This window comes from Solanum stenotomum, chromosome 7 (genome assembly GCF_019186545.1).
Source record: "Solanum stenotomum isolate F172 chromosome 7, ASM1918654v1, whole genome shotgun sequence".
Lineage (NCBI taxonomy): Eukaryota > Viridiplantae > Streptophyta > Magnoliopsida > Solanales > Solanaceae > Solanum > Solanum stenotomum.
Genome location: NC_064288.1, coordinates 59,183,287 through 59,206,211, shown reverse-complemented (window position 1 = coordinate 59,206,211; position 22,925 = coordinate 59,183,287). Strand labels below are relative to the sequence as shown.

The 22,925-nt window shown below is 31.8% G+C and overlaps 2 protein-coding genes across 3 annotated transcripts in view; both read right to left on the bottom strand.

Moving 5' to 3' along the window:
• Positions 1 to 22,925, bottom strand: part of LOC125870655 (putative calcium-transporting ATPase 13, plasma membrane-type) — a 65,912-nt gene that overhangs the window by 2,958 nt on the left and 40,029 nt on the right. For both annotated transcript variants that reach the window (XM_049551141.1, XM_049551143.1), the window contains one exon: positions 10,821 to 10,841. In XM_049551141.1, coding sequence (XP_049407098.1) covers positions 10,821 to 10,841 — 21 coding nt within the window. The remainder of the gene's footprint in view (positions 1 to 10,820; positions 10,842 to 22,925) is intronic.
• Positions 9,896 to 13,047, bottom strand: LOC125870658 (putative calcium-transporting ATPase 13, plasma membrane-type). The gene has a single exon (XM_049551146.1). The coding sequence runs from the start codon at positions 13,009 to 13,011 to the stop codon at positions 9,973 to 9,975; it is 3,039 nt and encodes a 1,012-aa protein (XP_049407103.1). The 5' UTR covers positions 13,012 to 13,047; the 3' UTR covers positions 9,896 to 9,972.

The window sequence follows — 22,925 nt, the reverse complement described above, 5'->3', positions numbered from 1 at the left end:
TTGAATGATTCCCAAACAAACACGAAGAAACTCTTAGTAGGTGCCTTACGATACGTGTTGCTTCCAAAAGCCTCATGTCTACGTGCAACGTCTTCTGGATCTCCGCTTACACCATTAGTTGTATCACTTTTGAGAGAAGCAACAACACCTTGTACACCTCCAATATTAGCAAGTTTGTCAAAGTTTTATCTTTGACAAGCTTAGCTAGACTTGAGTGATCAATGCCCGAGAAAAAAGGGTGGTCTTGAACTACATCAATCGCAATTGTATCATTCGATGCACAGAGTATTTTTCTTGGATTGTAGGCAGGTGATCCATGAGTATAAGCAGTTTTAAAAGCTCTGGAACAATAGATGGTTGCAAAAGCTAAGTGCCATCTTTTTTTGTTGGAGGTTTCAATTTCTTTTGACAAATCAGTTGTGATTCTGTTCATGAATAGGTAATGCAAGTTTTCTTCAAACATGTTTGATTGCAAATGTGTATAATAACAATGAAAGGACAAAAAAGATTAAATAATTTGTGATTGTGTTTTGGAGTGAAGTAGTAATAATCCCCTGTAAGTTAATCATATTATATAAGTACTGATACACCGCGTAATCAAGTTGATGAAGTTTAATGGAGTGCAGTTACATGGATATTTCCATAAACCGCCTTTGGGTCTCCTTTGAAAAATGCATGATCTATGGATGGTCCTCCCCTATTAAGTTGGGCTTTTTAGTACAAGTGACCAAATTGTTTAATAAAGAGAAAATTTTAGAAATAGCAAACATAATAGACATAATAAAGATTTATAGTTATAGTTTCGATAATTACACTTCATAGCTATAGTTCTATTTGTTATGAAGGTTGTTGTTTGTATATTTTTGTCTGTTTGTATATTTCGCTTGTGAATATACAAATTCTGTATTTATAAATTTATAAACTTTTCAGAACTCCGTTTGTATATTTTGCTTGCCAATATACAAACATGATATTTTATAATGATTTTTTCATAAATCGTATACAAATAGCTACGGTAAGCATATACAAAATTCTGGATTTATACAATCAGGAATCAAATTATACAAATTTTGGATTTCTACAAATCAGGCGAATAGCAAGAATTGGGGAAACTATAGCTATGGTACTTAATATAGGCTAAATGTTTGCTATTCTGCATAGTTTCCCTTCAATAAAACATCTATATATTATATGTATGTATCGATATTGTATGAATAGTACTCCCCTCGTCCCATTTTATATGAGTTATTTTGACTTGACATGAAATTTAACAAAAGAAGGAAGAGTTTTGAAACTTGTGGTTTAAAATAAATGATAGATATTTGTGTGGTTATAAATCACTTCATTAAGAATATATATATATATATATTGCTACTTAATATAGAAATGTGTCATTCTTTTTGGGATTGACTAAAAAGAAAAAACAGTCATATAACTGCGACAGAAGAAGTATATACTAGGTGTATATATATGATGTATAACTATGTATTATTTTTGGTAATAATTGATAATTAGACTCAATAGAGATTATGCTTAAATTTTCCAATTAAGTTTTATAATTGAATTTTGGGATAACTATGATCCTAAACACTTTAGTCAACTACAAAACATATATGTTGTCAATGCTTGCACTAAATATACATAAAATATACATGATCCAAAGTATGTAATTCGAGTTTAATTGAAATTTTACACAATTATATAATTAGAGTTCGAATAATATATATCGTTGATGTAAAATATCTTTTGCATAATCAGGTAAAAGGTAACATTTACCACCTATTATAGCAGATTAGCTAATAATGATCTCTTAACTATCGTACTATTTCATAACTCTTTAGCTACATAAAATTTTCACCTTATATTGTTTGACAAAATAAGCGACCTGATACATTAAGTTTTCGTCATATGCGAAATTCGGAGAAGGACTAGACTCTTAAGACATAAATGACTTACGTATAAGCTAAGTTATATTATAAATTAATTAGTATATTTTAACTTAACTGTTAAGTATACTTATCATTATGTAGCTACGTTTCTTTTTGTTTACAATTTGGTCATGTCGACAATATGGTCCGTGTGTGAAGTATTTAAGTATTTGTTTCACAAAATATAATTAATGCCATCACCTAGTTTTGATATATATGTAAAGTTCACCGACAATGTTTAGGAGCACTTTATAAATCCAGAAAAAAAATAGAAACAAGATGCAATTGATAATTATATGACGTCTTACTGTAATAAATACTAGTAATAAGGTAGCACAAGAAAATCAAACAAAATTTAGGAATGAAAAAGGGTTCCAAAAAGAAAATACTTAGACGTTGCATATATCCACTCTCTTAAAATCTTAGTTGGGGCAATGGATATAGTATTATTGTGATCGTTGAAGAAAAAAAACTAAGAGGAGACATATACCTTTATATTTAATAAAGATCTGAATCATAATTATTCAATTTTTAATTATTAAGTATGTGTATTTTTTAGATCTATATTTTAATCATTCAAATTTTAATTTTTAAGTATTTCTTTTTCTGTGTTTTGCAATCACAATTAGAGTTTTATAGAGAAACTAAATAGGCAAACAATATTGGAGCTCGAGTCCAACGAGGTAGAAACTAAGGTTGCATATTTGTCCGATTCGAATTTAAAGTTTAGCGATTTGATTTATCGGTTATTGATTTGCAGATATGCTAAATCGTATTAAATTATTAAGATATCGCTTATCAATTATCAGTGATTAATCGTTATTGATTTGGTTATCGATTTAACAGTTAAGATTTGACACAAAATAATAATATAATTGAAAATCATTTATAAAAAAGGTGACAAACAAAATAAATCATGCACACGAGTTGACAGATTAAATCTTGTTCAAAAGTAAACGGTAAACATTGTAGGATAATTGGAAGTTTAAAATAGCCACAAATAAAAATATGAAACTAAACTCTATATCAAGTATTTTATATACCGAATGATATAAATATAATTATAGATTAACTGGATAAAAAAACATCAAAATGTTAAAGAAGGATAACCCATAGTAAAAATAATCAAACCCATTATCAAAATAGTTAAATCAATTACCCATTACTAATAAATCAATAATTTCAGATTAACATTTCAATTCAGATTGTAGAAACAATGTTTTTTTGTAATATCATAATGGCGCGCGAAAAGTAATTGGAAAGGAAGGCTCTAATTCTGCTATCAGTGTTACATGATTCCATTCATCTTTCAACTTCCCAATCTCCAAATTGATGTAACTGGGTCTTTGAATTAAAGGTGACATTAAGGCGTCAAAATAAAAGAGCAGTAATATAAGTTTTAATTATTGAGTGTAGGTGACAATTATGTGATTAATGATTAAGGATTGTGAAATTGCCCTCAAATTTATAAGTTGGCAATTTGGTCTATTGAATTAAATGAAGGGTAAAAGGGTAAATGACTAAAACCTAATTTAACCAATTTTGGTGGGAACCAAAATTGGAGGGAAGCCACCACCAGCGAGCTGTACCAAAAGGGGGGAAATAAATCATTTTCCCCCCGTATTCCTCTTCTTATTTTTCTTCTGCTTTGTTCTTGCTCTATTCTTGCTTGGTTAATTGTTTGCCTTTCTTCTTCCCGTTTTCTTCATCTTTTCGTACATTGTTGGTCTTGGCTGCTAGTCCTTGAGCTTTTTTCTTCTTCTTTTCATTTTCTTGAATAAGATTTAGCTAATCTAATCAGTGGACCAGATTTCGTTCTGTATCAATTGGAATTACTTCATAAGTGATTGGTGCACACACCATTGTTTTGGTAAGTAAAATTAACACTTCTTTGGAATCATTCATCATCATCTGGGTAGCTGCAATTTTTTCAATAATTTGCATTCGCGTTTCTAATAGATGGATATATATGTTGCAACATATGACTTATACATTTTGTCACAACATAATAGTTATATGTATCAACATACGACTTACATTTCGCAATAGGATAGCCATATGTACTTACACATGTGATTTATTTGTCACAAGATATCAGTTATATGTAGCAAAATATGACTTACATGTCGCCACATAATAGTCATATGTTGCAACATATGACTTACATATCGCCACAGAATAGTCATATGTCGCAACATATGACTTACACATTTTGTCACAACATTTGATTTATGTTTCGCAACAGAATAATTACTGGTAGCAACATATGACTTACATTTCGCAACAGAATAGCCATATGTTGCGACATATAACTTACACATGTTGTCACATGTGATTTATTTGTCACAACATATCAGTTATATGTTGCAACATATGACTTACATGTCGCCACATAATTGTCATATGTTGCAACATATGACTTACACATTTCTTCATTAGTATTAATTATTTTTTAATTAATTTCTTCAGGTACAATAAATGGAGGGATTATTTGTAGGGATTGATTGTCGTGGTGAATGGTCGAGAAGAAAAATTGATACATTTGACGTTGGAAGGATGGTAAGAAACGGGGAGGGTCGGTAGGGATGACTGTCGAAAAAAATATTTTGTATGATGATTTTGTGAATTTAGTCATGCAAAAATGTAGATACAATAGTCAACTGAAAGATCTTGTCATGAGTTATATTTCCCATTTTTTTAATAATGAGAAGGTCTTACCTTTTAAAATAACTGATCAGCCGAGTTTGGTTGTTTATTTGGGAGGAGCAGAAAGACTGCCCATATTAAGAGTCTACGTGGATGAAAATCCTATCGAGGTGGATTATAATCTAGAAGAAGACCAACAAGATATGTTAAATGATGAATTTGATGATGTGGACATGAATAATTACGATGCTGAAATTGGAAAAGATGAAGTGTCGGACTTTGAGAGCAACAATCCTCCTACACCTATTGTTGGCAGCAACATTCCATGTTCTTCTCAATCATCACGTGTGAATAATGTTCAAGATGATGAAACCGGTTTTTATAAGGGAATGACATTCAAGAACAAGGAAGAACTGACAAATTCATTGAAAATTGCTTTCTTGAAAAAAGATTTTAAACTGAAATAGGTGATCAATTCTCGTAATGTGTTTTCTTTTAAATGTTCATATCCGGAGTGCAATTGGTGGCTGAGGGCTGTGAAATTTACAAGTAGCAGCAGGTTTGTCATTAGAATCTATGAAAAGTACCATACGTGTGGTTCAAAGCATCTTACAAGCCATAATTACCATGCCACGACCAAAGTCATAGGTAAGTACTTTGAGATTAGGTTTCTCAATGGTAAAGACCTATCCACAAGAGATATGTCAAATCAACTCTACACAGAATTGGGTTGTAAGGTAAGCTATTGGAAGAGTTATAAGGGCATGGAACATGCTAAGTCTAATGTTAGGGGAACACATGAGCACGGATATGCAATGCTTAATGTGTACTGTTATATGCTTGAAGTTGCAAATCCAGGAAGCAAAACGACATTGTCGCTCGATGAAAATGATAGGTTCAAGTACCTCTTTGTATCATATGCCACTTGGATGACTGATTTTCAAGAAATGAGAAAAGTAATAGCCGTTGATGGGACATTCCTGAGGAGCAAGTATGAAGGAGTTTTGTTATCGGTGCTGGCACAAGATGCTGAGAATCATATATTTCCAGTGGCTTTTTGTGTTAAGGACAAGAAATGTGATGCCTCATATGAATATTTTTTTCAAAATATGAGAAGTTTTGTAGATGATACTGATGAGTTGTACATTATTTCTGATAGGCATCCAAGTATTCGAAAGATGGTTTCGACTATCTACCCTGCATCTCATTATGGTTGTTGCATGAGACACATTGGGGAAAATATTCGAAATAACTTTCACAATTCAAAAGTAGTGACCCATTTTTATAAAGCAGCAAAGGCGTACGATGGATGTGAGTTCAATCACCATTTCAATCAAATAAGAGATTTGGTACCAAAGGCGGTTGAAACTCTTGAACGTATTGGTTCCACACATGGAGCAGGGAATTTTTCCATGGAAATAGGTACATTATTGTCTATACCATCTCGTTTGAGTTTATTGTAATTTTATTTGTTTTGATTGATTTTTATTTTTTGTTGTGTAGATATAACACCATGACGTCAAACATCGCGGAGTTGGTGAATTCTATGTTTGATGTTGAAAGAGAATTTCCTATTGTCGCTCTATTTGATGAAATAAACAGGAGATTTGCACTTTTATTTCATCAAAGGCGTATGGAGCTGGTGAACTCTGCAAATAGATTTGTTCCTTCAATTGGAAAAGACATATCAAAATATATCAACGCGGGCAACAAGTTGTTAGCTCATCAAATCGCTAACTACAAGTTCAGTGTCACTGGTCATGGTGATGTTGCTACGGTAGATCTACAAAGAAGAACTTGTACTTGTAGAATTTTTAACTTGGACAAAATACCTTGTCCACATGCCATGGCAGCGCTTCGAGCCCAATATGGTGCCGATTTTGGAAATCAGATTTATGAGTACTCCTCTCCATATTATTCAGTGGAAAAATACATAATGACATATTGTGAGAAAATTCACCTGGTGCCATCTGAAGATTCTTGGATTGTCCCTTTGGATGTCATAGAGAGAGAAATACCTCCTCCATATGTTGATCAAAGCAAACCTGGAAGAAGGAGATATAAGAGACGGCGTGGAGTTGGTGAATCATTTCCAACAAGAAAAAATAAGTGTTCCGTATGTAGGGACTTTGGCCACAAAGAACTACACGCCCAAATCGAAATTCTCCATAAGTGTTGTTGAATTTTTGTGAATGTTCTTTTTTATTTGAGGATGATGTTCCCTATCTTCTTATCTTAATTTGAATCAACTTATGTTATGTTATTTATATCAAATGTGTGATTTATTTAATTGTGTTCTACTTACAACAAAATATTGCATATGTTCCAACATATGTCAATTATGTGTTAGATTTTACAACAGAATATTGCATATGTTCTAACATATGTCAATTATGTGTTACATGTACTACAAAATAACGCATATGTTCCAACATATATTAATTATGTGTTAGATCTTACAACATAATACTCCCTCCGTCCCTTTTTAGTTGTCCACTTTAGAAATGGCACACAGATTAAGGCAACAATGATTAGCACAGTGAAGTTACAATTTTACCCTTATGACAACTTTTCACTTCAAAATTACAACCACTTATTTGAATTAAAGTGAAATAAATTGGAGGGAAACAACATACACTTTTACAATTTTCAAGAAGTGTAAATAAGGGTATAATAGGAAAAAATTTGTTGTCCTTTCTTGATTTGTCAAAATGGACAACTAAATAGGGACAACCAAAAAAGGAAATATGGACAAGTAAATAGGGACGGAGGGAGTATTGCATATGCACCAACATATGTCAATTATGTGTTACAAGTATCACAGAAAACGCATTTGTTCCAACATATTTCTAATAAATAATTATGTGTAAGGTGTGTGAACCATCAATCAATCATTACTGTCATTGGAACAACTTTCAAGAAAAAAAATTAATTACAACTCTTCATATTTTATCCTTTTTTAAAAACAAAAAAAGTACTTTCAGTTGAAAAGTCAAAAGTTGTGCCTTTTCTCTTCTCTTTTGTTCGTCTTCAGAAGTTGCAACTTTTCACACATTTCCTGACATTATATAAGAACACAACAACAGAAGGTCCTTTCATTTAATTTTCTCTAAGATAGGAAGGAAGAATAAGAAATCTTCAAAAATGACTATGAGTAAAAAAAACTATATTGAATCTCTTTCGATGGAACTACTAATTGATATCGTTGAAAAGATTACTTTCCACTCCCTCAAAGATTTAATGAGGGTTAAATTAAGGTATGTATGTATTAATCAATTTTCGCTCTTTAATTTAATTTTCTAACCATTTGATTTGATTTCTCAGTTTCAGGGTCTTCAATCAAAAGTTAAAATGTTGCCGTTGTAATTTGGCTCTCTTATTAGATGATGTTTGAATATTTGTGTTGAGAATTCGAATTTATTTCATTGTCAACACATGATTTATGGTATAATAATATCCAAATAGGTAACTGAAGATGGTGTTTAATTTCTAGTTTGATATATTGAAATGTATATTGCGACTAATATTGGATTCTATTGGTGCATAAAAGAGGTGATGGCTACACGTTTGTAGATAAAAGTAAACCGTGTGGTACCATACAGACGTGAGGATATGATAATTATTGTAGGAAGTTGCAGCATTAACAATATTATCTCCGTTCACTTATGATATATTTTTTCATCATATTAATATGTAAAAAAATAGAATTTATAGTACTTTTTATATAATTTTTGAATATTTAAATTTTTTATTTAAAATATTAAATTAATATAATTTAATTTAACTTTAAAAATTAATTAAATTAACTTTCGAAAATCGCAAATGACAATTGAAAGTGAAGAAAGAGAGTATAAAAGTTTGTTTGTCTTTTTGTTGTTGACTTGAGATTGGTCTTTGTTTAATAAGCTTATATATATATATATATATATATATATATTGTATTGGATTCCAGCTTGGCTCATATTTATGATGATTGATGACTATGACTTATCAAGAGAATGAAAAACGATTGACGTAATCATGTAATGAAGTATTGGACACCACACAAAAAAAAAAAAAAAAAAGCAAAAGGAACGACCAATCTTTGTGGGCGCACCGGATGAGATTGTTTTTTCTTAATCAAAAAATCTTGAATTCGAAATCTTAAAAAAGTTCTTAATTAAAAGCATTTTGCTTTAAATGGAGCCTATATGAAGCAAATTCAAAAACAATTAGGCTCCAACCAGCTAAGGTTAAAAGTGAGCACAATGATTGTTGAGTTGGTTTGTAATTTTTGGGAGGTTTTAAATGATAGAATACTTATATAAATAATAATTTCATGATTGTTTATTTATCCTAACAATAAATACAAGATTTTGTGTGAATTATTTAGATTATTGTTGCTATATTATATTTAGCGGCAATAATAAATATTCTATATAAATATAGCTAAAGACTTGAGCGATTTTGGATATAATAATCAATACTCTATATAAATATAGCTAAAGATTTTAGCGATTCTGAATAAAATAACATTAACTCAATTGCTTCTAAAGGAAAAATCTATTGCCACTAATTTTTGTTGTTGTAGGGGTCGTTTGATAGAGTACATTCGAATAATGTAGAATATGATGTATCAGTTGTATTTAGTAATGGTTGCATTAATAAAATGTTGGTAGTTATACTGACATTATTTAGTAAACAATACTTATTTGATTTGATGTATTAGAAACAACAAACCTTTCATAACTTTTATTAAAAAAATTATTTACAAAAATACTCTCCACGCTCTTAAGCTTTGGAAAACGAAAAATGTATTAAGAGGGATTTGAGGAATAGTTATGTCATTAATCAATCTAATGCATGTGTTGAACCTTTTGTATTATTAGTACATGAAAATTCATGATATTAGTAATATACACTTCAATACATAATAGAGTATATAACCAATGAAAATTCGTGATATTAGTAATATACACTTCAATACACAATAGAGTATATAACCAATGAAAACTCATGCATACATTATTTTTTCTAACACTACCAAAGTACTAGATTCAAGCTTGGATAATAGTTGTAATACACTTATCAAAGAAGTAAGAAAAATGGAAGATTGGATTATTATCATGCATGAAATGAAGAGGCTACTAAAGGATCATCCCTGATACACATTCCGAGGGAGGATAATGCAGTAGCAGACTTACTAATAAAATACGGAAGAAGAATGAAAGACCCATATATGATCAAGAATCAAACTTTGATTTTTGAAGCATCTCCGTCACTAGTAATAGATGCATTAGAAAGAGATGCGACTGGAACTATATCTCATCTACTAGTTCCACTTTTGAATGGTTGAACATATTTAACTAAATAAAATCCTTCTGTTAACAACAAACTAATACTATAGCAACAAACTAGCTTATGGACCAAAAAAATAAAAATGAACATCTAAATTACTATATTTTAACCTGATATAACTGAAGATTGGTCTCTCTGGGACATTTATGCACTTGACAAGCCAACCAATTGGCCAAGATACAGCTGCAAATCCAATGCAAATACCCCATTGTCCCCAATTCAACCTCTCTGTATTTGCAAACTTTTTAAGAAACTCCACCATCACCACTTGGAGAACCAATATTAATCCGATGATTGCCATGAACAACTTGTTCTTTTGTATTCCCTCAAAGACATTCTTCTTCTCCAGGTTTCGCGCGTTGAATTCATTGAACACTTGGCAAAGAACAAACGTGTTAAAAAACAAAGTATCATTTACACTCTCATTGACACCAAAGATTGATTCTCCTTTGTATAGTAAGGTCGATAAAACAGCAATCTGGTATGTAGCCTGAGCCATTATATTCCTCCACATAACATTGGTGATAAGTGGTGCAGTCCTACCGACTGGTTTCTTCTTCATGAGTTCTTCAGTTGGCTTCTCTGTCGCGAGTGCTAATGCCCCTAATGTGTCCATGATCAAATTTACCCATAGCAATTGTACTGCTGTGAGTGGAACCTCACCAGATGAAGCAGCTGCTACAAAATTGATCACGAGCGCAGCCACGTTTACTGTGAGCTGAAATTGGATGAATTTCTGAATGTTGTTATAGACACACCTTCCCCATTTCAAAACTGTGGCAATTGAAGCAAAGTTATCATCCAAGATGACAATATCAGAACTCTCTTTAGCCACTTCAGTGCCCTGAATCCCCATGGAAAGTCCTATATCTGCTTCCTTTAAAGCTGGTGCATCGTTCGTTCCATCACCTGTGACCGCAACCACATGACCTTTCTTTCTCAAGCACTGCACCATTAGAAGTTTGTCAAAAGAGGATGATCTTGCCATCACACGTATCTTCTCCACTCTCTCCATCCGTACTTCATCTGTTAGGTTGCGAAATTCTTCACCTTCTATGACTGCTCCTTCATCTACTTCCTGATTAGGATGAAGAATCCCACATTCTGTTGCTATGGCTTTTGCAGTGAACACGTTGTCACCAGTGATCATCTTGATGTTCACACCAGCATTTTGGCAAGCTTCCACTGCTTTCTTCACGCCTGGCCGACATGGATCTTTTAGGCCAAGAAAGCCCAAAAGAATGAAAGAGTTGTCTGGAACATTTCCATGCATATGTTCATGATCCTCCTGCTCAGCTTTTGGCAGTTGCTTGTGTGCGAATGCAATACATCGGAGGCTGCTGGCAGCCATTCCTTCAATTATCCTATCACATTCTTCCTTATCTGATTCCTCTAGAGGTTTTACGTTCCCTTCTAGATCATAGTAATGGGAACACATTCTTGAAATCATTTCAGCAGCACCTTTCCAATGTGCATGAATTGTGCCATCACTGATGTTCTTGATCAGGACACCACTCTTCTTTTTCTCCGAATTGAAAGCTTCCACATGTAGAATGTTGAAATTTCTTTTGATTTGATCCATATCCATGTTCAATTCCATAACAGCCCATGAAAGAATAGCTTTTTCAGTAGGGCTGCCTGAGAACTCGAAGCTGGAACATGGATCGGAGGGCTTGAAAACACTGCCTGTAGTGTTTAATCCAACACCTTGATGTAATAATTCAAGAACTTTTGCTGAAATTGATGTATGACTTTCCGCCTTCATGTGGTCTTTGCCTAAGAAAAACTTTGTCACGGTCATCTTATTTAACGTTAGAGTACCTGTTTTATCAGTACAGATGATGGTGGCAGAGCCCATAATCTCACAAGCGGAGAGCTTCCTCACCATTGCCTGATCAGCCATCATTCTCTTCATGGAATAAACCAGAGTAAGTGAAACAACTAAAGGCAAGCCTTCAGGAATCGTGGCAACAACAATGGTAGCAGCATAAGCAAAAATTCCCACCACATCATTGATCACATTATCGCATGATGTCTTGCTCCCGTTGAATTCTCTGAACCCATTCTCATCTACTGTGGTCCTAGTAAAGTATTGCACCAATTGGACAATGACAACCAAGAAGGAAACTAACAAACCAACTTTATCAATCAATGAAGTGAGCTTGTCGAGTCGTTCTTGGAGAGGGGTGTGCTCGTTAGAGTCACTACATATTTCACCCCAGGTCGTATTCATGTCAACTGATGTCACAAGCATCATTCCATAGCCATCGACAACCTTCGTGCCAGATATCAAGAATGGATTTTGGCTGATATTAATCTCTACATGATCACTTTCTCCTGTCGTGCTCGATTCATCCACTTGTAAAGAATGACTTTGTACCAAAATCCCATCAGCAGGGACTTGATCTCCAATCTTCAAGCAAATGACATCTCCAACCACAATTTCAAATATTGATATCAGTTGACGCCTCCCCTTTCTAACAGCTTCTACTAGAACATTTTTGCTCACTTTAGAAAGCTTATCAAACTGTCTGTTTTGTCTAAACTTACTAATAGACGAAACAGTGATGAAAAGTAACACAGCGACATAAATACCCCCTCCATCACACCATCCTTCTTTCACTCCATCCTCCTTAATTCCAAGTAAAAGAGACAGAGCACCCCCGAACAAAAGTTTAATGTTGGTGGGATCTTTGAATGATTCCAAGAGAAAGATGAAGAAACTCTTAGCAGGTGGCTTACGATACGTGTTTCTTCCAAACACCTCATGTCTACGTGCAACGTCTTCTGGATCTCCACTTACACCATCAGTTGTATCAGTTTTGAGAGAAGCAGCAATACCTTGTACACCGCCAATGTTAGCAAGTTCGTCAATGTTTTTATCTTTGACAAGCTTAGATAGACTTGACCGATCAATTCCTGAGAAAAAAGGGTGGTCTTGAACTACATCAATTGCGATTGTATCAGTCGATACATCAAGTACTTTTCTTGGATTGTAGGCAGGTCCATGTAGTGCTTTAGTGCTGGTCTTAATTTTAAAAGCTCTGGAACAGATCAACTTTATGTTCATGAAGAGGTAATGTAAGTTTCCTTGTAACATCGTGTTCAAGTCTTTCTTTGACTATGGATGAACAAATTTGTTTCATGGAAGTTCCTTTTATAGTGGTAACAAAATTTGCCTAGACTGCTAGGAGTACAGCGACAGTTACTGACTTTATATGTATGTTTCCATTTAATTTCCAAGCAATTCCAGCTCCCTCCTTCCACACAGACTGCTAGGTATACAGAGATGATATTCTTGGAAGTTGCTATCAACACGCCCCTTCCACACAGACTGCTGGTCTTTAAAACGTTTGCTACGTCATTTGTTCACGACTTTGAGCAGTAGTCTTTGTTTAAGCTAAAATATATCACAATAATTAACAACTCAAAAATATCTAATAGACATATGTTGATCAAAGAAAAATTTAATTGACTTTCGAAATTTCAACGGTACAACATAAATTGAAACAAAAGGAATAATAACCCAACAGGCAACAATATAAGGATTTTTTTAAAAAAAAACATAATTCTGTGAATTTTAACTGTAGAATAATAAAGCCGACAATATAAAATTATATTAATAATAAAAGGTCCCTAGACACGGTCTAGCGGTATAAATTAAAAAAAAAACAAAAGAAAACACTAATGAACACGGTTTACCTTAGTTTATAAACTATATATATATAGAATTTTATAAACTAAGGTAAATATATATATATATATATATATATAGTTTTATAAACTAAGGTAAACCGTGTTCATTAGTGTTTTCTTTTGCTTTTTTTTTAAAATTTATACCACTAGACCGTGTCTAGGGACCTTTTATTATTAATATAATTTTAAAAAAAGACCTCAACAGAGATAAGTTCACATAGTGTAGGCTGGTCTTTAAAACGTTTGCTACGTCATTTGTTCACGACTTTGAGCAGTAGTCTTTGTTTAAGCTAATTAGGTGTCATTTTTCTTCAAAATTAGGTTACTTATCTTGAAAATATATAACAACTACGCACTTCGACATCAAAAAAGAAATAAGGTTTGAAAAAGGTGGGTGTACGAAATATTTTATCCTTATCTTATATAAGATACTGTTTTCGATGACCGCGACTACAACACTTATCCAAAGAGCAAAACGGGAAAGTATTAAATTTCCATAACCAAGTTTACAGTAATTTAATATAATACGTGTTGAATGTCGTCAACAAACTCTACGTTAGTTGACTGTAATAATTGTGCAACAAGTTTTGAAGCCATAGTTAATTACAACATGTATATATATATATATATATATATATATATATATTAATTCTAGGAAAAGGATATATGGATTGATCTCAATCCAAAGACAGGTGTAAATAATTTTTTATATATATAATTAGTATAATTTAACATGATCTACGAAATTGCTTTCTCCTTATGAATTGTTTACTTAAATTGAAATTGTTTAATAGTGACAATACACAAGTTAAATCGAAAACTTTCAATTTTTCAGTTGTCCCAGTTAATACTTTTGACTCTTCGATATATATATGGTAAAATTAGTCCATAAAAATAAAACGTCTAATCCATTCAAGTTTGAGATTTATTTGCTTAAGCCATCAAAAATTAGACTGATATGTAACATAAAATTGATCAATGAGAAATCTTATTAAAATATTATTAAATTTGATTATGGTACACATAATCATAATAAAGGAAAATAATAATTTTTTTTACACTCTGTTTGGATCATTGTTACCCATTATTTCATAATGTATTGTATTGTCTGATAGATACAATATTTGGCTAGATTGTGTTGTTTGTTGTTGTTTAATAACATTTTTATTGTTTAGTTTGACTGTATCGTACTGTATTGTAATTTATAAATTTACTAAAATGTCCTTAATTATTCTAAATACAAAATTTATCAATAATTATAATAAAATAACAATACTATTATGCATATTTTTTATGTCATATGAAAATAACATAAAATAATATTACCAATTATAATTATATTATCAAACAATATTATCACATTTGTATCTAGATTGATTTAATTAAGAGATGATAAAATCAAAATTTTATATATTCATTCTAAAAATTATCATGTACCGCATTAATCAAGAAAATTTGAAAAATGATGAAAAGGTAAGAAAATAGTGCTTTGTATGAGCTAACTAATAAATATATTTATTCGTTACCAATTGTGAACTCTAAATGGTTGACTATAAATTTTAATTGTATTTGTATAATATAGAAATCTGCAAAATAAAAAAACATATAAATCAATAGAAAGAGACAAAAGTATGAAAAAAGGGAAGAACGTATGCTTAAAAAAAATAAGAGGAAGGACAAACAATCAAACCTAGAAAGAACAAAGTAATGCACTAATTGTTGGGTAGGAGGTTTAATTGAGATTAAATAATATAGGGTAATGGTAGAATAGTATTATGAAATACTTAATAAATAAGGATCTAATTGGAAAATGAAATTAAGTAACAATAGGAACACACTAAATTGATTGTTCCATAAAATGGAGATTTTCATTGTTACGTAACAATGAAATTTAACAATTCAATACATTTTAAGTAACATTCAAAACAAACATTGTATGTATGATAACAATACAATATTACAATACAATACAACATGTTATAATGATCCAAACAGAGTGTTATTAGGTATGTATGTATGATAACAATACAATACATGCAATACAACGGATTATAATGATCCAAACAGAGTGTAGTTAGGTACTAAGAAAATATAGAAAAAAAAAAGCAATTAAAACTTTGCAAGAATTGCGCCAGTTGAGTTACTCACATTTTTGCCCATTGCAAATGCCAGTCTAATACTTCAAAAATCTTTGAACATATTGTATATATGTTGACAATTTTGAACAAAGTACATTATGATAAATAATGGAATGTAACATAAAGCATTTAATCAAACAGATACTAACTAGCTTATGAAAAAAAATAGATTACACCTAAATCTACTTATTTAAACAAGACTTTCAAGTAATTCAACCTTTCTTGAAGAATCCCACATTCTGTTGCTATATAATTTGAGTCTATGGAAAAAATTCTTGAATTTTGATTGGTTGGGGAGATAGTTTCAATAAGAACTCAAAATATTATGTATTGATTTTGTATTTCTTTTTTATCTATATTGTTACGATTAAAGCCTTAAGAATGGTGTATTTATTGTACTTTTCTCCATTTTTAATGTGTTTTCTCTCTATTGCACTTCTTTTAATTTATTTTACTATGAATTTTTAATTACCATAAGTTTGTGTTTTAAACATTAAAATACAGTTCCCAGCCATTTGATATTTACTGTCACACTGTTAGTTTTATTACTATTACACGCATGTTTTAAAAAATATATTAATAGAATTTTTTTTTCATGAGACACACGTGTTCAAAAACTTTAGGTCTTTTAAAAATATATTATTTTATTGAAATAGTAATTTTTTGTAATGACCCAAGTCGAAATTAAAAAAAATATATTATTTTATAGAGATTATTAATTAAGCAAATATTAATCTAGTAAAATTTTAGGATATATCAAAACTACGTAATGGCATTAACCTGCATTTCATAATTAATACTACCCCACACGATCATATTGTCGTCTGTCGACATGACCAATTTGTAATAATTAAGAAATCATTACATGCTAATCTGCTATAATATCTGCTAAGATTTTTTTTGACCGCATAAAAGATATTTTACACTACTAACGTATATAGTTGTGTAAAGTTCCCCAATTAAACTCAAATTACATACCATGGTTATGGGTCGGTTTAGGTAGGTTATTAATTAAAATAAAAATTAAACCAATTTAATTAGTTTTAAAATTATCAAAATCAAATCAAACTAAATATAATCACGTTTGGTTATTATCGGTATCATTTCGATTTGATTTGGTATTTGGTTATTAACCATACACAAAAATAAAAGAAACAATTTATTCAAAACATGAAAAAAGTGACAACAATTCATTCAAAACGAAAAATAGTTAGAATAACTAACATTACAAAACTTTCGATCACTGAATTTATTATGAATAAAAACTTTAAAACTCGCTATTTTGGCCTAGAGGGAAGGAACTCATAAATTAAGAATTGAGACACTCATATACATGAAACCAATAAGATAAATGTTTTCACCTTGGGCACTTATGCTTTCATAGGTAAATTATAAATAAATTTTGATGAAAACATATATAAGATTCTTAAAATTGTTTATTAAAATAATACATTAAGTATTTATAATAATAAAATGTATGTATATAATTTATCGGTTCGGTTATTTCTTTCGAACAAAACCATAGCCAATTCAGATACTATCAATTTTTAAAAATCTAAAATCAAATCAAACCAAACTTAAATAAAATCAATTTGGTTCGATTTTTCGGTTTGGATAGATTTTTATCTAAACCGTGAACACCCCTATCTTGGATGATGTACATTTTGTAGTTGACCGAAGTGTTTAGGGCCGCAGTTATCCAAAAGTTAAATTGTAGAACTTAATTACATGTAAAGTTCTCATTAAACTCAAAATTAGATACATTCCAAATGTATCATAGCTATGCAAGTGGAAACTTCTGTGAATATATATATGAGTAACTACTTCATTCTAAAACACATACAATTCAATTGTTTGATATTTTTGTCCTTCAATTGTTATTATACATATTTTCCATCCAACATGTTTCAAGAAAACTTGCATTACCCCTGCATGAATAATATTACAACTGATTTTCCAGCAGAAATTGAATCCCCCAACCAAAAAAGATGGCACTTAGCTTTGGCAACCATCTATTGTTCCAGAGCTTTTAAAACTGCTTATAGTCATGGATCACCTGCCTACAATCCAAAAAAAGTACTTTTTGTATCGACTGATACAATCGCGATTGATGTATCTCAACAACACCCTTTTTTCTCAGACATTAATTACTCAAGTCTAGCTAAGCTTGTCAAAGATAAAAACGTTGACGAACTTGCAAACCTTGGTGGTGTACAAGGTGTTGCTGCTTCTCTCAAAAGTGATACAACTAATGGAACGAACGATGCACCAGCTTTAAAGGAAGCAGATATAGGACTTTCTATGGGGATTCAGGGCACTGAAGTTGCTAAAGAGAGTTCTGATATTGTCATCTTAGATGCTAATTACGCTTCAGTTGCCACAGTTCTGAAATGGGGAAGATGTTTCTATATCAACATCCAGAAATTCATCCAATTTCAGCTCACAGAAAATGTGGCTGCGCTCATGATCAATTTTGTAGCAGCTGTTTCATCTGGTGAGGTACCACTCACAGCAGTACAGTTGCTATGGGTAAATTTGATCATGGACACATTAGGGGCATTAGCACTCGCGACAGAGAAGCCAACCGAGGAAGTCATGAAGAAGAAACCAGTCGGTAGGACAGCACCACTTATCACGAATATTATGTGGAGGAATCTAATGGCTCAGGCTTTATATCAGATTGCTGTTTTATTGACCTTACAATTCAAAGGAGAATTCATCTTTAGTTCTGATGGTTACAAAGATTATGTAAAAAAAATCATTTTAAAAATATTACGTCCAACTATTTAGAGATTTTCTTTAATAAAATATTTAGTACGTATGTATGTTATATACAATGCAATTTTATACAATGTAGAGAAATGCTGGAAATTTAGTGAAATTATGTAGGCATTTAGTTATGAAAAAAAAAATTTACGTTATTTGAAATTTTTGAAGTTGAAGTTGTATTTGGCCATACTTTTTACAAAGAATATTTTGAAATTTGAATATATTTTGTCTGAATATGATTTAAACTCTCAATTTCTAAAAATTAGAAAAATCACCAACTTGACTAGCTTAACCATGTGTACATTGTAACATCCGACAATTTAAAATGAATATGAAGAAGCTTGAAATTTGGAAATAGTCATTTTTTGGAAAAATTTAAAAATTGGAAATTTGGCAGTCTAGAATCTGGAAAATTTGGCTAAGTTCAAAAATCTGGAAATTTGGCTAAGTGTGGAAATCAGTGAGTTTTTGGCCAACTTTGAGCAGTCATAACTCCTAGCTCAGGACGATTCAGGAGTAGTTCCAGTTATGTTTAGAAATCCCTTGGAACAATCTTTCCAACGCTACCGAGTTTACTCGATTCCGAGTTCGTATGAGCGAGTTATGCCCTTTGAAAGTTGGGCAGTTGGCAGGGAGTCCGTTCCGGAAATTTAAGGGCATTTTGGTCTTTTCACAAATCAATTGTTTTGGTTATATTAAAGTGTTAGACTGATTTTATATCAGTTTGTCTCATTTTTTTTTAAAGATTAAAGAGCTAGGGCTTGGGAGAGAAGAGAGAAAGAAGAGAAGGAAAAGGAGAAAGAGAAGAGCAATCAAGGAGATCATCGTGGATTTTTCGTCGGGGGTGATCCCTATCAAGGTATGTGAGTTCTTTAGTGTGGGTTGATCCTTTCCCCCACACACCAAGCTCATTTTATGATTTGAGAAAAGATTGGATTTGTTGTTGAAGTTGTTGAAGTTGTTAGTTGTTGTTGATGTTGTTAGTTGTGTTGTTGAAGTTATTGTTGGTTGTGGGACAGGATTGGGCTGTGTATTTGAGTTGTGATCTATTGTATGTTGAGAGATTGATGATCCTTAGTGTTGGTTGGTTCATACCCCCACACACCAACTTGTTTTTAATTCCAAGAGAAGATTTATTGGTTGTTGAAGTTGTAGTGGTGTTGTGTTGAAGTTCTTGCTGATTTAGTACAGATTTCTGGCTGTGATTTTTGAGTTGAATCTATTGTATAATAAGGGTCTTTATGGTTCTAAGTGTTGCTGCTGAAACCTTGAGGTTGAGAGGGTTTAGAATTGGAAAGAAACAAGGGGAAAAAGTCGGATTTTTGGGGAAAAAGGGGCTGGGCTGTTGCACCTCTCCTAGTGCCAAGGACACCAATCCTTCCCTTTCATTCACCATTTCTTTTTTCATACATGTTCCTAGGTATTATACCTATGTTTCCTAGTTGTTTCCAACACTCCAAGGTACTTCCAAAAGTCAAGTAAAACTACAAGTCAAGTGAAGTTAGTCTACAAGTCAAGTGAAGTTAGTTTCCAATTCAAGTGAAGTTAGTTTCCAAGTCAAGTGAAGTCAAGCTTAGAAGTAAGTAAGTCAAAGCAAGTCTTTAAGGTTTTCCAAGAGTCTTCATTGAACGTTTTAACTTCATTCTAAGGCTCAAGTTCCAAGTTAAGTATTGAGTTTCAAGTCAAGTCAAAAGTTAAGAGTTTCATGTTAAGTTAAGAGTTTCACATCAAGCCAAGAGTTCAAGTAAAGTAAAGAGTTTAAAGTTGAGTTCTTTTCTCAAAGTTATTAGGGAACTATGTATTCCCAAAGAAGTTTTAAAGAAATGTTTTTACATTTAAACAAGGTTGGAAACTGAGATTTCCAAAAAGCCTTCGGGCTAGTTTTTGAGTAATTATCTCATATCAGCAAGAATAAATGTGTTTTAAAAACATAAGAGCCAATACATTTTTTGGAGTAGTATCGAGCACCGAATTGGGGGAGCGTTCAAAGAACCCACAGCCCCCATAGAACCATGTTAGCCACCATGGGTAGAAAAGGATCATACTTTTTAGATGAATCCTTTTCAGATTAGACTAGTGGATCCATTAGGCAGTTCAGGTCTTATACCTTTGGCTGGGTATAAGATGCTCTGGCAGCGTGAAGTCGATCGTTGTATCATCACTATAGCTCTTATGTGATGATTGCCGGTTAGAGAAGCTCCCACAACAGTTATTGTATTTTTCATACACAGAGATTATTGTATTTTTATATACATCAGTTCATTGTATTTCTATATACATTTCAGGCATATTATATCTTTGTATACACACAGAGTTTAGAGCATGTTTTAAACAGTCTTTTTTTATATCGCACTTGTTTTAAATTGCCTTATATTGAAAGAAGTCAGTCAGGTTGAGTTGAGTTGAGCCAGGTAAGCTATTTAGTTTCTTCCAGATTTTCTTCTAGCCTTTGTTGCTTAGTTTTCCAGCTTGCATACTCGTACATTCCATGTACTGATGCCAGTTGGCCTGCATCGTTTGATGATGCAGATTCAGGTACCCCGTGTTGTGTCGTAATTTTCCTATCTTTAGAAAAATCACTTTTTGAAATGTTCTAAGTATAAAACAATTGGACAAGAATACTTAGAAAAGAGTCGCCACTTAATTTTTTAAAGAAATTAAGAAAACTTATAATTTTCAAAGATTTAAACAGAAAAAAAATCATTTGAAAATACCAAAGAAGGTTCGGGGTTCAATTTACACTTCGAGAAGGGTTTAAGCATTCGAAGTGCCCGCTAACATGCGGTTGACCTGCGACTTGACTAAAATATTTGACTGTTTTCGAAAAAAAGTGTTTTAACATAAGAAGAATAACTTACAATATTCGATTAACTTTGAGAAAATAATTAAATAAATGACACATTTTATTTTGATTTTTTAGAGAAAAGGATTCAAAATGGAACAATTGACTCGAAATACAAGTGATTAGAATATTAATAAAACAAGATTAATTAGAATTTATTTAGTTCATTTCAGAATATATTGAACCAATTTAATAAATTAAAGTATGAAAAATCATTTTGAATTAATTGACTAACCTTTTTTGAGAAAATAACTAAATAAGTATTTGTTTATTTATTTATTTATTTACACTATTAGATTAACTTTGAGAAAATAGTTAAACAAAGAGCGATTTTATTTTTTAGGAAAAAATGGGACCTTAATTAAAATATTTGAATTAGAGACAAGTAATAAGAATTTTAACGAAACTAAATTAGTTGGTTTTTTATTTGAGTCATTTTTTTTTTGGTTTATGACAAAACTATTTTTAAACTAATAAATTTTTATTTTTATTTTTTTGACTAAAGATTATAAATGAAAATACAAGAGTTGATAAAATAATTTTTTTTTAGAAACAAAACAACTCGGATGAATAGTTCGTCTTTTGGGGAATTCAACTAAGTTAATTAAAAATTCTAAAGTTAGAGTTAAACAACAAATAATAAGTAATCGCAATTAAATAATTAAAGCGTAAGGGAGAAATTGAATTTGGGCCTTTCTTGGGCCAAATTCGCTACTTTTTTGGGATTTAAACAAAACCCGTTTTTGGTATACAGCTCATGTATATCAGTGTATACAAGCATGTATATCAGCCCTTTTCATGTATTTCTTGCTTCCAAACACCTGTATTTCGCCTTAGCCCTGTATTTTTGCGTTCGAACTGTATATCATTGTATATAAAATGTATAAAGTCTATTTTTTTGACTTGTCAAGGCTTGCAATATCCTTTTCAGCCCTGTATTCAAACTATTGATCGCCATCCCTTGCTTCACATCAGTCCATTGGGACTCGAATTTAAATAAGACTCGAGGAAATGCAATTAGGCCTCAATGGCCCATTTGGAACGAAAAAGAAAGAGGGGCAATGGAGTTCGAGAAATTCACTCGAGATCACATGAAACAAAAACAAAAGAAAAGGATTAACGCATGCTCGTGACAAAGAAAACTTTAGGAATAAAACTTAATCAAGAAAGAAGCAAAACACACTGACAGCAATGCAACTTATCAATTAATAAATACCATATGATATACTTATTGGAAACAAAACCATACTTCTAAATCAATAGCCAATTAACCAAAACCTTTTCCATGGCATAGAGGGGTTACTGGAAGGTCATTTTAACAAAATAAAAACAAAACAACTTCAACATCTAATGATAAAAAAAAACTTACAAGAAGCGAAACCCACTAGCAAGTGAATATTCTAATCCAACTTGGAAGCAATGCTTTTCTCGGGCAGCGACCTGGGACACGAGATTCTAGGAAGGATTCCACCACCACCAAACTATGACTCCGAGAACTTTGATGAACGGAGAAGAATCAAACGAGAGTGGAGATCTGATTGCCAATCTCTATCACTTCAAAATCTATTT

What these genes read in the sequence shown, in the direction of transcription:
- LOC125870658 (XM_049551146.1), bottom strand. Translation starts at nt 13,011, where the DNA reads ATGTTACAAGGAAACTTACATTACCTCTTCATGAACATAAAGTTGATC.